The sequence below is a fragment of the Filicampus tigris genome, chromosome 11 (genome assembly GCF_054856515.1).
Source record: "Filicampus tigris isolate MCC_2025a chromosome 11, RoL_Ftig_1.0, whole genome shotgun sequence".
Taxonomy (NCBI): Eukaryota; Metazoa; Chordata; class Actinopteri; order Syngnathiformes; family Syngnathidae; genus Filicampus; species Filicampus tigris.
The window spans coordinates 20,688,345-20,704,719 of NC_141227.1; the positions used below are offsets into that span (position 1 = coordinate 20,688,345).

The 16,375-nt window shown below is 41.5% G+C and overlaps 1 protein-coding gene across 4 annotated transcripts in view; it reads right to left on the reverse strand.

Annotated features, from left to right (window-relative positions):
* The window catches only part of LOC147140091 (SH3 and PX domain-containing protein 2A-like), a 50,398-nt gene that overhangs the window by 23,067 nt on the left and 10,956 nt on the right, over positions 1 to 16,375 (reverse strand). For all 4 annotated transcript variants that reach the window (XM_086045519.1, XM_086045521.1, XM_086045520.1 and 1 more), the window contains 2 exons: positions 15,129 to 15,220; positions 7,700 to 7,731 (listed from right to left, as the gene is read on the reverse strand). In XM_086045519.1, coding sequence (XP_085901645.1) covers positions 7,700 to 7,731; positions 15,129 to 15,220 — 124 coding nt within the window. The remainder of the gene's footprint in view (positions 1 to 7,699; positions 7,732 to 15,128; positions 15,221 to 16,375) is intronic.

A 16,375-nucleotide genomic window follows, 5' to 3' on the forward strand; every position in this document is an offset into this window, starting at 1 on the left:
CTGCTCAGTCGGGGCTGGAACTCGGAAGAAGGGCGGGGGGGGGGGGGGCGGTTGTGTACGCCAATCATAAGAGTCGGCACCAGAAGCCTTAAATAGAACCAGATGAAGGGGCTGGAACAGCACTCAGAGGGATGGCCCTCCGTCTCCGTGAAACACTAGACCTCGGCCTACGGCGTGCGGCGCAGCCAATGGAAATGTTCCTTTCTCTACCTCGCTGGGTTAACCATGTCAACACCGGCGGTGACTTAGGTTGCGCTTGTTTTCATAACTTGATCACATTCGTCTCTTGGCCGGCGCCGGGTTCACTCTGAGTATCAGAATGCCCACTTGTGAGGCACACACAGATGGATTTTATTTGCCAGGGCACACGGAAACGTGAGACGCGACTGCCGCCAATAGCGGGCGACGCAGCGGCTAGGAAACGAAGGCTTGATCGTGAAAAGTCTTGCAAATAGGTGTAGTTGACTGAAATAATGCAGGGCTAACAAGAGTCAACCGCTCCAATCAGTTCGACCTATAAACAAAACGTCGCTGCCGACCGCGCTTTCATGTGGTGGCCTTACAACAAGGGCGCCAGTGTGCATCCACTTTAACGTGCTTTTAAAATTTGCCCACTCAGCAACAAAAGGCCTACTCATAACACGGTGTGAAATACTGCCAGATTTGTTCCTGATCGGATTACAAGTAAATACACGACCAGTGTCATTGGCATGGATACCATACCGCTACATGAATTAAGGTGTCATCAAATGTCTCAACCTGAAAGCATTTCCGGTTGGATTATTAATGAGTTAGAGAGGACAGAATTTGGAGTTTCATCGATAAATGGTACATAAAACATAAATTCAATTGTCTGTCTGCGTGTGTTTCTCTAGCGTTTGTGTTCAAATATCCGTCCCTTATGCCAGTCTATGGCCTTTTGCATTGTTTGTCAGCATTAAGCTAAGATGACTTTCCTAACGCGAGCTATGTAGGACACAACATGTGATTATCGTTGCCGTATTTTTAGTTGGACAATTAACCGCCCTCGAGTGGCATCAAACCACTTAATGCCTGTTTTTGAAGAATTCTTTACATTCGTCCAAAGTGCTGCATATCTGCAAGTCATACCAATACAGAACAGTGTTTCTCTGCAATTTGTGCAGGACAGGGACCAAGTCCTGTTGGGACTAATAAAAACTCCTCAAAAGGTTTAAGGTAAAGCCACTACTTTTGTTGAAATGACAATGTAGTTCCTTGGTACCAAGATGCCACAAGATGACACCCAAATAATATTTCTATTATTTTGGCCAAAAGAGCACATTTTTCACGCCAGTTTCCCCAAAATTTGCAGTGCCGACTCATGAATACGCCGGGCTTCACTTTAACAACATTGGTATCGATAATGCACACTACCAATTTTTAAATGTATTTTTCAACATGCATCTATGGTGATTTCACATCCATTTATCCTTTAGTAGTGTTTGAGAACAAAAGTCTAATATTTCGACTTAGGAAACAGGGGGGGGGGGGGGGTGGAGCAAATGAAGCATTTACTTTTCAAGTGTGACAAAGTGTTCCTGGAAAGAGGAAGTGTGTTTTAGCATGAGGATGAAAAATACGAACATGTCAATCCAAATGAGGCTTAGCGGTTGAAGACGGGCTAGATTGAACTGCCATTCCACCAAAGAAATCACCTGGCAGTGCTGAAACACACTAGAGAGCAATACTTTACTTTTTTTTTTTTTTCAGTTTGGTTTTGTTTTAGTTTTCCAGATTAAAAATTGTCATACAACCTCATCGTTTCTGTCGGTCAAGTCAACACCATCCGTCTTTCAGATCCCAGCGGAGAGTCTGACATGGCATTACGAAGGTAATGTTGTATCGTGTCGGACGTTTGCCGAAACCACGCCGCTGGAGACAGAAACACTACTTCTATTTAAGGTATTGTCTCCTCGTCTTCCAAGTATAATACGACGGCGGTTATAATTCAGTTGACGCAGGCGAAAGCATCCATTTTCCTAGAAGTACATAAGTGTTTTTACAGTCGCCGATGACTTATTACGGCGGCTAAGTGAGGACGCAAGTGCCACACTTTTTTTTTGCAGCTCGTAAAACTCCGAACGTATTCATGCATGTGTTGGCTTTCCTGTGTAATTACTCATTTGAAATGAAGTAGGTTCGCATCTATAGTGGTATGCATTCATGCACACTAAAACGGCAGCTGTTGAATATTTTTAGAATCGATTATTTTTACATTCTTCTCAACTAATTATGTCGGACGGGATTAGATTAAAAAAATGGGTTATGCATTATTAAAAAGGAAAATGCGCACCTGAGGTGGAGGTATTATCACTATTGTCCAAGTGAGGTCAGCATCATCATGTTCTACACGGTATTATCTGTGACTTTGAGTGTGTAGGGCTTTAAAGGGTGTGGCAGGGCCTGGCGTGGTGAGTGATGTGGGCGTCAGAAAATGAAAGTATAGTTTCTTTTTATGATTTCTTGACTTTTCACAGTGGGACATACAAATGCCATGATGGTGATACTTAGGGAGCAACGTATTTTTGAGGTGCTAATTTGTGTAAAAAGTTGCAAGCGCTGCTAAATATTAACTGAATGAGGTACACAATTAGAGAACACAACAATAATAGACATATTCTCAGCATAACTGTTGTTAAATGACGTTCAAAAGAGTAAATAAGAGACCTTGGCTGAGTATGCGGAAATTCAGTGCGCCTTGAAAAAATAAAGTTAATATCTCAAAGCGGAGGAAATGAAATTGAGGCAAAACAACTTTGCTCCTAAATGGTCTTGTTTCAAACGCGTCAACCTTGCTACTGCGTATTAAATTTGCATGCGCTTGCGAGTATTCGTTTAATGGGCCTAGAAAAGAAAAGTATTTACTTTTGGCTTGCATCTGATGGCTCTATTAACTTCTCGCTGTGTTTATGCCGCACTCTGATTTATCCGCGCGCTTCCTGCTTTCGCACTCCCAGACGACCAAACGGCATCCAAAGCCCTCCCCCCAAAAAGCGCCCGTGCATGCTCACCCATCATCGGCGCCGCAAAAAAAAGATGACAATTGCTGAAAACTGCGCTAATCACGCGCGGTAATTCATCAATTTTCTCGCGAGGAGCCAAATTTGGCAGCACCTTTGTTTGGCTCATCAGCAGCAGATGTGCAGCGAGATTAGCAAAGGTCGCAGGACTGCTGTTCGATGTTGTGCAGATGTAGTCATGTCACTGCATCACTATGTGGCCCTCGCCGGGGGAAAGGTCAGACGAGTATTGACATTTCCAAGAACAATTCTTGAGTTCAGACAACCTTCGCAAGCTTGTTAGTCGATGTTATAAAAAGAGTTTTGTTGTGTTCAATTAATCTGTAATTCGGTAGTGAAGCCTTTGATATAAAAAAAAAAAAAAAAGAGAAAACATTCACACTTTCTCAATAAAACCAGTTCTAATAGAAGTCTCCATGGAGCTACTTATAGTACTTAGTGGAAGTGGGGGAGAAATTGAACAATACATTAACGCTGGTTTAGACCATTTTGCAAAAGCCAGAATTTTTTCCTGCTTTTTTCCCAAGTGTTGTTGTTTTGTAAAAAGGGCACTTAACATGCACTGGGAGGATGAAGTCGACCTGCTATTTTCCACTTTTAGAGGTACAGTAATCCCCGTATATTAGTGACGTGTGTATCGATTCCGCGGTATCGACATTTCAATACTCTCACAAGTATCGAGTGGGCTATGGACTATGCTGATAAAGTATCAATACGAAAAGTGCGTGTCAAGCTTTTTTTTATTGAGAAGCTCTAGTTATTACTATTGAATTAATTCAACTTCAGTTTTTCTAATTCCTCCATAATTTCCCAGTGATGCGCTGCCGTGTATAACGGCCAGCTCGCTTAGCCGGATTACATATTAAACATTTAGATCTTTAGAATTTTGGTTTTATTTGCTAAAACTTCAGCCTCGTCGGTTGCATTATACTATGACGGCTGTCCATCTTTTTTATCCAGCAAGAGTACAGTAAATTTAAACGGAAGGCATCATTTATGACTCAAGTTGCATGCACTCAAGTTGAACCTGCGTTCACCCCTACAATGGGTCGTTCTTGTTCTGTGAATCTCATCATTGTGAATGAAAAAGCAGGGGGGGGGGGGCTGATCTGTTTAAATGCACACTACTCAATGGCTTTTCATTGAGAAAGAGACTGGTGAAACAGTGCACAGTTGTCCTCCCACATTTGCCCTTAACTATTTCCTGTGCCAACTTCGAGTCGTATCCATCTGCAAACACAAAACACCTCTTGACCCACCCAACATTTCACCCCTGCATCAGTTAACCTTTTTGCCCCTGCCCGAAACAGAGCACAAACACACACACACACGTGTACACATGTAAACACTGACAGGGGTGCAACCAGTCACACACACACACACATACGCCCCGTAGGCCCCCGGAGGCCTGCAGCTCAAATAAAGACAGCAAGGCTGCACACATAAACACACTCCCTTAGGTTCAGGCGCAACACTGAAATGGTTTCCACTTGCCACGTAAACCTCCTCCCCATCTGCTTTTCACATGCACTACACCCCCGAGCGCTGCGGCGCTTTTGCTTCTCGTACTCATTTCGTGCTGTCTTCTGACTTCTCACTTTCATAATACCAGCAAAACGTGTCAAATGCTCCAGAAATATCGGAAGCAGCTGATCACGGATATAGTTCACAAAAGTGACAGGATAACAGTGGATGTTTGTAAAAATGTATCGATTGAAAGTGGACTTTAAATGGATGACCAAATACTTTTTAATTCACAGCTGTCAGATGAGTTTTCATTAAAAAAATGAAATTAGAAATGCACGTACACGGTATATGCAGAATTGATTACTCTGTCGATTATCCGTTGCCGTAATAAAACGTTTTATTTTTTTAATTGCGGGGTTTTGTATTGGGCACGTCTGCTCTCATTGTTAAAGTGGGCAAAGTAAAAAAATATATATATACATATATTTTTTTTTTTTTTTCAAAAAACAGCAACTACGGCCAGCAGATGGCAGCATTGGGTCCCTTTTGGATGAGATCACCGTGTAGCAATGGAATTTGGAAGCACATCGACATGTTTGTCCGTGACAAGCAGCTTGTGATTGATCAGCGTTACATTTATTGCAAAGGCTTTCACAAAAAAAGATCAAAGATGACGGGCATTATTTAAATGTAGAAGTACAAGCGATGATGTAACATGCATACACACACACACACCACTATAGATTGTCAATAGCATCCTCACGTTCTCCACTGTAGTATCTGTGATTTTCAATGTGTATGGCTTTAAAAGGCGGGGCCTGGCCTGGTGAGTGACGCATGCGTCAGTAAACGAAAGTGTATGTAGTCATCTGTTAGCTCAGGTTGGCTAAGTGTCACGTGTTTATTTTGTTACCATTTATTCATTAAAACCACTTTCAAAGTGGGCGCGTTAAGATATATTACATTAGCTAACCATGTTTACGTAACTGTGGTTGCGTGCCCCGGGACTAGTATTTTAACTCATTCACTGCCACTGACGGATTTACTTGTCTTTTCACAGTCCAGCCATTCAATCTGAGGAATTTATATTTTCTTTCAAATTTTTTCAAACGTTAGACTAAAAGAGGGTCTGAAAATGTCTGGCAGTGAATGAGTTAGCAATCATAAAAGTGAAGCAGTGAAGGATGACAAGAACTAAAGTTAATTAAAAACGTTATGCTTTTAAACAACCTTTTTTTTTTTAAATGGCCACGGACATGATGAAAAGGATACTAAAATCGAGCAAAGCCTAAGAATTCAGAAGTCCCATTATAATTCTTTGTTGCCATCTGCGGTGACTGTAAAACTCTTGTTGACAAAACAACAGAATTACACGAGACAAGTGCCAGGGTGCCATTTTAAAGCACTTATTCTCTCTAATCTCAGCGAGATCGATGGTGTGTTAACCGCAAATGTTTCGTGGTCTGGCGCTTGCCAGGTAAACACACACATCCCAGTCCGCAAACTCCCAAGCGCTCGCATTCTCAGCAAAGTCTAGCGGGATACTGGCACCGTGTAATTATGGAAACCGTCAAAGATGCAAGCTCCAGCACAAAATTTCACCGCAGTCTGGTGGAGGAGCGAGGTCAACCGTTTCATCTGCGCTAACCGCTAATGTCCAGCCGGGGTTTACAGATCAGTAAACGCATAAACACATGTAGATCTTAGATCATTAAACGCTAATTAGGACTATATGATGAACTTTCCAGGGCCGCCTCGATGCTTAGAGTGAATGTAGGTTACTTGACGCACACAGTGCAGAAATGTTTCCATTTTGCAATGGCGCTGGAATTCCTTGTTGCATAAAGCCTAATGCCATGGAACATATGATAAATTCAGGTTAGAAGAGGGTTTTTTTTTTTCCTTTCGGTGGCAAGTCCGGTTCAAGCGGAGCAAATGTGCATGATTGCTAAAAGAAACGTCATTTAGCAAAGTGTGCGCGGGTTATGCTAGACTACACACGCACGCGCACGTGACAACTAACAGACACAAATACACTCGCGCAGCTGCTAGCCAAAGCCTTTTGCATACTTTTATTTTCTGCCTCCTCCGCCCGTATCGCTATGGTCAGCTGAGTCACTCACACGTTCTCCTTCCATTGCACTCTCCTCTCACACACCCACTCCAATGCGCACACGCGCACACACATCTCTCCAACCGCCAGCTTTGGCAGAGAAAATATGGAGGCACAAACAGGTGGTCCACCCAGCGCCCACCCATCGTTTTCTTATAACGGGTCAGTCGGTTCAAAAATGTTTTTGTAATAAAGGGAAGCAGTTAGACAAGTTATATTGTGACCTCTCAACTAGTCACAGTTCGCTATTCACAAATTTACCTTTGCGCATTTTTGTTTCTGTGGAACGTCTCCTCAGCTATTGGCTGTAAAACGCGCCCATTCATGTTTTTTGGTGCTCTTATCGGAATGCCACAAGATGGTGCGAAACCTCTAGCTGACAGGAAAGTAGTAATTAAGCCTCTGTTTTGTATGTTCTTTTTTTTCATTTTTGCTTTATTGCTGTTATTTATTACTTTATTTACTTGTGTTTTGTGTTGTTTACACATTTTTTGCTGCAGAGTACAATTGGAAGTGTCATCCTGTGGAAAAATATAACTGGAGGTTTTGATGCAATACATTATAAGTAGTAATTGGTGTCAAGGAAGTATGTTGAAGTGATACATCTCACAAATACTAGGATCTCTGTATATGGGGGTGGAGCCAAGTTCAATCTGGGCTGTTAGCGGAATTGAAGGAGATTCTTGGCCACATGTATTTTGCTGTGTACATGTTTGTGCTTTAAAGAGCTGTACTTATTGTTTTTAGGTGTTTTTCTTTCTGTTCTCTGGGAGGAAAATGAACAGCTGAAAACTGCGAACAATGAACCGCAATCTCAGGTAATATTTTTTTCAGATCATAGTTTGCGGTATATCTACAGTTTACACTATTGATGTAGGCATCTATAAACTTTTGGGGGTGGGGTGGGGGTAGGTCAATCAGTTACTCGCGTTTGTTCTGTATTCAAAAAAGGGCTCGGTTTGTGGCCCCCAAAAATACCACAATAAACAAATGGTAAAATAATATTTGTAAGAGCCGTAAACGGTGAGATCTGAGAAGATGGAATACAATGGTTGAATTTCTAAAAACAGATCCTTACCCGATTTGCGTCTGCCAGAGCCCCCGCAGTCCCTGGAAAAAAAGCAACACAAGAGAGGCATGGTCATTTTCGGGCTTGAGCTCTCAAAACGAGACCAAGCATCGATACACGGCTTGATTAATCCAGTGTGTGAATACGTCTCAATCTATTTGTGGGACGGTCCCAACGCGGTTGGCACAAGCGCAGAGGACCAAACCCTCATTGGGAATGCATGTACAACTTGTCGCGATATCAGAGGGGGGTGGGGAGACCACAGAGTGTGGAGGGTCTCAACAGTCAACAAGGTGTCATTAGAATCATACTACGAAAGGCTAAGCAGTTTGGAAGCTTAACAGTTCAACGCAATATATTTCAGGATGCTTTAAAAGGAAACATTTGGTTAAAAAATAAAGTCAACGTTTCCGGTGTCACAGTGTTGCCATCGTAAAACCTTTGTCAACGTTTAAAGTAAACATTTTACTATCTTAACAGCCATGCCATTAACAAGTGTTTAAAGGTAACTATTGTAATACACTGAGAATGTTTGTGTAAAACATGCTCTTAAAAATTAAGCACTAAAGACGTGCTGGATGTGAAATCAATAAAACACTAACTTTGATTGGAAGCAACACATACTGGTGCTAGCTAAGCAACGCTAGAAGCTAACGTTAGCAGTCGCCTGCTAAAGTCTTATGTTTTTGTGAAACTATTAAGGTACATTTTACCCCCGCAGTTTTTTCTCAAATCGTACGATATCTGGGCTTTTTGAATATTGACGTATCAGTGTATTTGGCTAAACTATTTTCAAAGAATCACGAGCAGAACCGTTTCCGTGTACTCTGCAGCACTGCAATCTATATATCTTAGTGATATTGTTCCACAAAAATTCTATATTTACCCAATTCAGTATTTTTCTCATTCATCTTAACTCACAGCATAACCCACAACCTAAAAAAAAAAAAACATTTTGAAGCTACTCGAAGCCCAAGGAATCGAAGGATTGCTGAGTGAATTCATGCTACTTCATTAAAGTGCACTTATATTTTTCGAACGAGTGCGTGTAAATATGGATCGTAGCGTGACGCGCATTGGGGTTAGCATGGTGGCGTGCAGAGACAGTGCGGACTGACGCTAATGTGAACTGACACCTGGCGCTCTGCAGCGGCACTGATGCTGTGGCCAGTTATGGATATGAGGGCATGTTTGGAGAGAGCTTCTCCAAAATTTGCATGCTTGGAACAACATTCAACTCTGTTTCATTTACGCTGGTTTTCCAGAAAAGAAAAATATTTGCTTAATCCCTTACATACGGTTCATTCTCCATCCACACCTAGTGTGTTCTGCGTCAATTTTGACGCAGGCCAAGAATATCCTAAATATAATTGCCTTTAAATTATGAATTACAGATCTTTTCAAAATAGCCTGTCTGACATTAGTATAAATGAATAACTAGTCCTTAATCAAAGTGAACATGTATTGAATACATTGCAGGTACGTGTTATTCAAGTGTTGATTGTGTGTGTCTGTGACAAGGCACTCTCTTAACTCTGTATGACTTCTGATCCTTATCTTTATTCTTTTCGTGAGGGTTACGCTCCAATAGACCTTCAACGGAGCAACCAAAATACATATTTTTTTATTTGTATTTATCTTAAAGCTTTGTTCCTATACGGTAATATCAACTCGGGGTCGCCATCCTCACGTTGATGTGACCTGTGTGAACTTAAAAGGTCGGTCCGACCTGTTGTGTGACGTGAAAATCATCTTATGGGAACGTAGCGTTGGCAGGCTGTTAACCGGCGAAACATGAGCTACTCTGGTGTTCAGTGATGGCCTCAGTTGAGGCCATCGGAAGGTCGTCTAAGAATGTGCTTGTGTTTACTCAATTTTGTTACTATTAGTTCAGTAAAGCAATTGAAACTACACCAGTGGGTAATAATAATAATCCATCTCTCCTAATCACCTGAGAAGAGATTCATATTCGTTCTAACTAGTGGTGGTAGGCTATATTATATACTAAGCACCATAAAAAAAAATGTGGTGCAGCGAGTGAACTATTAGAAATTGAGGGACGACTGTATTTTCATTTTATATTTTGGGTCACTTTAGAAAAAGCCGGGGAATTTCAAGGTGGAAGAATGACATTTAGGGTATTTTTAACGTTGTCAAATGTCAAAACAGGTTATATTTGAACCGCACAGTATGTGTTAGCTTTCAATACAAAACATAATGAACCGATTTAAGTCCGCGAGAGGGTGGCGGAAATTATCTTGGTTCGATACAAGCAATATTTATTGCGTGAGTAACATCCAAACACGAACTGGATTCATGTGTTAGTTAAGATAAAGTCACTCTTGGCCGACTCCCACTCCGGTTCTGGACACATGAACTAATCCCCGAGGAGACATTCCAAATGGCGACCATTAGATAATGGCCCAGTCCGGCTTCATTAAAAAGACATTCTTTAATATTAAGAAAGGGCTGCAACAAAATATTGAATTGGCTTGTGACATAAAAATGTTTCCACTGGCTCGTCGGGAAGATGAGAAGTGGAAATGACGCATGAGAGGTGAAAACATGAAATGATGGACGTAAAGTAGATGACCCGTGAAGCGAGCAAACGATCTCTAGCACGGAGCCGGGAGGACATTCCTCCCGAGAGGAGGACAAAGAATGCAAACTCTGGCTCGCCGCACGTTGTTGCAATCAACACTCGATCTCAGAAGCGTGCCAAATCATTAGCCGCGTGGAGATTAGACATAAAAAAAAGTTTCATCTCAAAGCGTTGTTGATTAATCTCAGGTTGGGGTTGTTTGGAGTACCAGTCAATCAACTGTTGGTTCAACTTAGTCGCGTAAATCAACAAGTCTGTCAAGCTGTCATCTTTATGAAGGGAGGATTGTAATAGGATTATATTGCGCGAGGATTATCTCAGTTTTTGTTGGCGTGTGATTTTATAACAGAATGCCATTAAAATCTCCAACCTTGTTTTTTTTTTTTTTTTTTTTAGCACGGACATTAAATGCACATTTACTCATTGCTAGGTACGTACGTATATTAGGGAGGGAGTGAGGGAAGGAGGGAATGAGGCAGAAAGGCAGATACATGAGTAGCTACATTTGTTGATTGATGAGTAGATCGTTAGACAGACAGCTGGGTAGATAGATGGGGAGATTGATGGATATGTAGTACATTGGTGGGAAGGTAGGTTGGTCGGTCAGTTGGTTGGTATGTCAGTCAGTTGGTAGTTGGTAGGGTGACAGATAAGTGGGTAGATGGTAGATTGATGGTTAGATGGCTAAATTGGTAGACGGGTAAGTAGGTAGGTAGGTAGGTAGGTAGGTAGGTAGGTAGGTAGATAGATAGATAGATAGATAGATAGATAGATAGATAGATAGATAGATAGATAGATAGATAGATAGATAGATAGATAGATAGATAGATAGGTAGATAGATAGACAGACAGACAGACAGACAGGTTGGTAGATGAGATGATAAGGAAATTGGTGTCCAACAACTGCCTGTGTTCACCACTGCTGTCACAACTCCACATTACACAGACAGAAACTTTCAAGATTTTGGCTACCGCATAAGTGGCTGACTTTGCTCAGTGCCCACATCCATTATTAAATCATCCATCCAGCACTTGTATTAGGAAAACTAATCTAGCCCGTGCGTCACGTTTGGTGGGCCGACTAGAAATGGAATGTGTGGAATATCTCTGCTGTGCGCGATGTATACATTACACAGACACCGAGGGTGACCCAGGATTAACCTCAACGGGAGGAATCGGCAGCTCCGGCTCGACCGCTCGACATCGGAGAGCAGGAAGTCATCATAATAGGGCAAGTTGATTGTTGAAAAGCCCCAGACAAATGCACAAACAAAGACAGCGGCGCTGCGAACTTGCAGGGGTAAACGATGTCTGTTTGACCAAACAGCAACCACTAATAACCTCCCATGTGGGGAAAGCTAAGTGTAAAGGGAAACATGAGTCTGTAAAAAGGGATACTTTCATGCACTCCAATCAGAGACTGTCTAAGAAACGTAGAGAAAGGCTAGCGGTGGAGTTTGTGTAGTGTGCTGTGGTGAAGTCGACAGCACATCTCGGGGCATTTGAGGTCACGGAAACTGCAATCGAACCTGTCACACTGCAAGCACGTTGTTCTTCGCAGAGGATAAATAAAATACAGTGTACAATGCAGGCAATTATAAGGACCGTCAATTATCTGCGGATTTTCGCTATTTGCGTATTGTCCCTATCCTCCACAGGGATCCGCTGCAGGTATATCTGTCTTATGCTGCCCCCAGGTGGCCAAGGTCCGCACACCAACGTGCACGGCAGTAGGACGTGGGACAAAAACAGTTTGCTTCTTTTAAACTGTCATTGCTTAATATTTTATACTGCCTATCTATGGTGTTGTGCATTGCTTGTTAGCATTAAGATAAACGGGCTCATCTAAAGCAAAGCTTATGACTATTTTTTTTTTATGTGTTTTATAATAAAAAAAATAGCACCCAATAATATTGTACTTCATAAAGTAAAAAAATAATGATATAATTCAATAAAATGTAAAGAAGTGATCAGTTTTTGCCACATTTTTCCTCTAATTCAACGGGCATTGTGCTGCTCCTTCTAATGTGTGCACCTTGGCCACTTGGGGGAAGTTTAATACAGACTTGCGGATGTACATGGAGACGCTACGTCCTTAGCGAGCCGCGGTATTGTCCAGTGCTGCAGTCAAATCATCTGGGATGGTCTAAAATCCCATGAGCCAGTATAAACATTAAGAAATAGGTGTACGGCTAACATTTTTTCCCCTTCATAAACACAGGGAATACAATCAGCCCCGATTAGGATGACTGCAAGTAAATGAACAAAGCACAAAGCCAACCTTGCGCGCTCGGGTTGACATCAATTGACGCGGAAAGCTCAGTTAGGTGAACTAATGCTAATATTTAAAATAGTGGGCGCTGGTCTTCTCATATTTGCACGCCGAGTGCATAGAATCCACGCTGGGGTCTCATATGCTCAGATCGAAGGGTCCAGATGTAAAGTACGGCCAGGCAGCCCTCACACACACAAGCAGAAAGTCATCGAAAACTCCAACTGCGATGAGCCGATTATTAGCGCCACTGAGTAGGCAAACGCTGTTTGAAATGGAGATACGGTTTGCATGCGTTTCGCGGAATTATGCATACTTCCATCAGAGCTGGAGCGAGTCCCGGAGTGTCTGGATGGATGTGCGCATGGTTCCTAAAATTATTCGGAAAGCTTAAATGCAGAGGGGAAAGAATCATCTCCATGGAGACTGATGGAGTGTAATTTACTAACAGTCATTAAATGCAGCGGAAAGCAGTCAAGACTACAAGTTGGCCAAGGAATTATGATTGTACGTGACAAGCATAATATAGAGTGAATCAGGCTCAAATGGCAAATCACAAACCAGCTAATTTCAAGACAGCAAAGATCCCACTACCTTTTTGAGGAAATGTATTCTACAGCATGTAGCTGATTGTAGCTGAATTCACATATTAATATTACTGTCTATCATAATTACTATCATTGTCATTAGTAGTAGTAGTAAAACTGTTGGTAGTAATAGTGGTAGTACTAGTAGCAGTATTTCTGTGGTAGTACTATTTCTGTGCTCATGCAGATTCTGCAACGAACCACACAGAGCTCAGGCTTGCTATTTGGCTCCCTCTATTGACAGCTTGACCACACAGCATTTAATATTCTTTTAGTACCAGTGCTTGCCACTAGATGGCAGGAGACGATGAGTTTTTAGAGAACCACTTCGATGCCACACATATTGTATCGTTAAATCAATAGTACGCCAACACTGTCATTCAAAACAAATAATATTTTGTTGCTAATGAAAGGTTTGATACGCAGTATCGGTATGAATATCATACTAGCTGTTTTAAAGCAGAGGGTCTTAAGGCCCCATAAAATTGTTCTCTGACTTTACTCGGCGTTTGGCTGGCGTGACTTTTGAGACCCCCCACGTTTAAACTCTGCTGGACTGTCTCCCGGCTCTTACTTTGAAGTGGGATTAACATGCATGAGACTGCAGTCCCGCTGGACACGGAACGATGATTCAAGAGGTTTTTCCCCTTGAGTGGGCCGGGACACTGTAGCATCAACATTCATGGTCTGAGGAGTTTAAATTCACGCTTGTGCACTACCTAAAACAAAGCTTACATACTGTATGCATAAATATAAGGATAAGAATATCACTTTGACAAAGGGTGTACAAACGTTGTCCTATAAAAAGAATTATAAAGGGCTGTGAGGGCAACTTTGACATTTTCAGCATGTTAAAACCAAACCAACGAGCAATTGTTGTTATTGTTTTTTTTAAATATTTGACAGTCAAGGTTTATTTTATATATATACAATAAAGGAGGTGATAAGGCAAGTAGTTTTGCAGAAAACTAACTGAATTCCCATTATTTACTGCGGAGTTATAAAGGGCCATTTTGTGACTGTTTTAGTTGTTAGTAGTTTAATTGTGACTTTGCATATCTAGAAATTCTCTCTATAAAACAATTGTTTTAACGCGTAGTACTTGTATTAGTTAGCAACACTTTCTCACCTGTATCTCATAAAATGTATTCTTGGGAGTGAGCTATGTTATTGAGGCTAGTATGCGAGCTAATCCCATTGATAAGCCTCACGTGAAGGTGGTTTGCATGTGTTGAATAATTTAACTTCTGAATACGGTCGTTTATTGGTGTTGAATAATTTAACTGCTGAAAAAAGTTATTATAGTTAGAAATGTTTAACAAAAACTGACAAAGTAACTACGACTACAAGAAAAAACACTGTTATCGAAATAATATAATAACAAAAACGTTTTTTAAATTTACGAAAGTTAACTGAAACTTACAAAACTAACTAATTTTAACTATATAACTAATACTAACTGTATAATTATCCAACAACAATACAACAAAAAATTAATAAAACTAATAAAAACTAACAAACCTGCTCTAAAAACATATTAAAACTACCGGTAACTGAATAAAAAAATAAAAAAAGTGGAAACAAAATATAAAGTTACTATAATAACAAACCCATTTTAGGAGGAATCAATGATTTCTGGATTTTCACGGTTTACTGTCGGCCGCTAAGAATTGGACCGCAGTCCACAAAAGGCCCCCAGGCCGTAGTTTGAATGCTAACTTGAACAATTGTAATCTAGCACCAATCCAACACTGCGACTTCAAAGCGAGCGTGACAAATGATGACACCGTTCCAAGATGTGAACTTTGCCACATTTTCATGACACCGCTGATCCTAATTGCGTTTGTTCTGGGATCAGATGTCCCCTGCCAGACGCTACTTTCATTAAAGCCCGTGTCACTCATCTGGATCCAACACACACATACGATGAGAGCTCATGAGTCAGTGTACGGAGCACACACAGTGATAGTTACTCACTCAGTGGGAGGGTTGAGGTCCTCTGACTTAGTCTCAAAGAACTTCAGAACCTCCTCGCTTTGGGAAATGTGGGTGGGGAGCTTCATCAGAGCCTGCGGGAAGGAGGCAGAAAAGCTTCTGTTTGGCGCATATTTAACAATAAAAGGTTGCATGTATTCCGAAGTACGTTTGACCAGCAGTGAGTAAGAATTTGTGACTGCACAGTTGGTCAGATGAGAACACTGGGTGGAGGGTGTGGAGGCGAAGGATGAAGGTTTCTTAGCCCAGAGTCAAGCCCACAGGGATGATATAGAATAACAATCATCTGTCTCAGGCAGCTGCTCTGGAGCCATAAACAAAGCTTTATAGAAACCATATTTAAAAGGGCATCTTGAGAAGGGCCCGTCTGTGATGTTCTCTAAACTTCATTAGGGCAGGACATTTATGGAGCCAGAGCACTGGTATTAGGTCAAAGAGAAAAAAAAAAAAAGACAATTGAATGTGGAAAACCAAGAAGTTGACAGTGGAAAAACGATGACTGGAAAAAATAAGAAGCGGTGTCATTGTATAAGGTGGTCTAGAAAGGGGAAATATGAAGGCACTGAAAACCACATTTTATGATGTACATATATGACTTCCCCTTTAACTGTATTTTAGTTTCACAGTGGGATCTCGTTTTGGTGCCAATAATTACATTTCTACAATGCCAAAATGTCATTTGTGTCAAAACCACAGAGACATCAATTTATGAATTGAGTCAAACATAAACAGTATGATGTAGAGCAGGGGTCCGAAACCACCAGGTCGCGGTGGGCCGCGCAGATGAAAGAAAGAAAGATTTCCTCTTTAACGCATGTCAAGTTGTCTCAGTCGCGTAACGGTAATATTAAATGCACAAGCTAGCAAATGAGTAAAATAAACAGATACGACGGTTTCCCCCCCCCCCACACACAACCACCAGCCACCCCACCACCCAGGCGGGGAATAGTTACAGGGCCAAAAAAGTTGGCGACCACTGCTGTAGAACACAACTAGAGCATTTTTATGTATTGCAGATTGAGAAGGTGCAATACTGCCACCTACAGGACTGGAGTGGGACAGTACTTCACAGTTTAGCTCCCTCTACTGAGTGCGAATGCAGTCGTGTCTGAGTAAAGGCGGTGCAGTATTTTGCTGGATCTCATTAAGATTGTGCCTGACGTGTGTAATATTTTGGTTGCTGTAGATTTCTGAATGAAAAGCGGTGACACGCTTGGCACCACACCTGT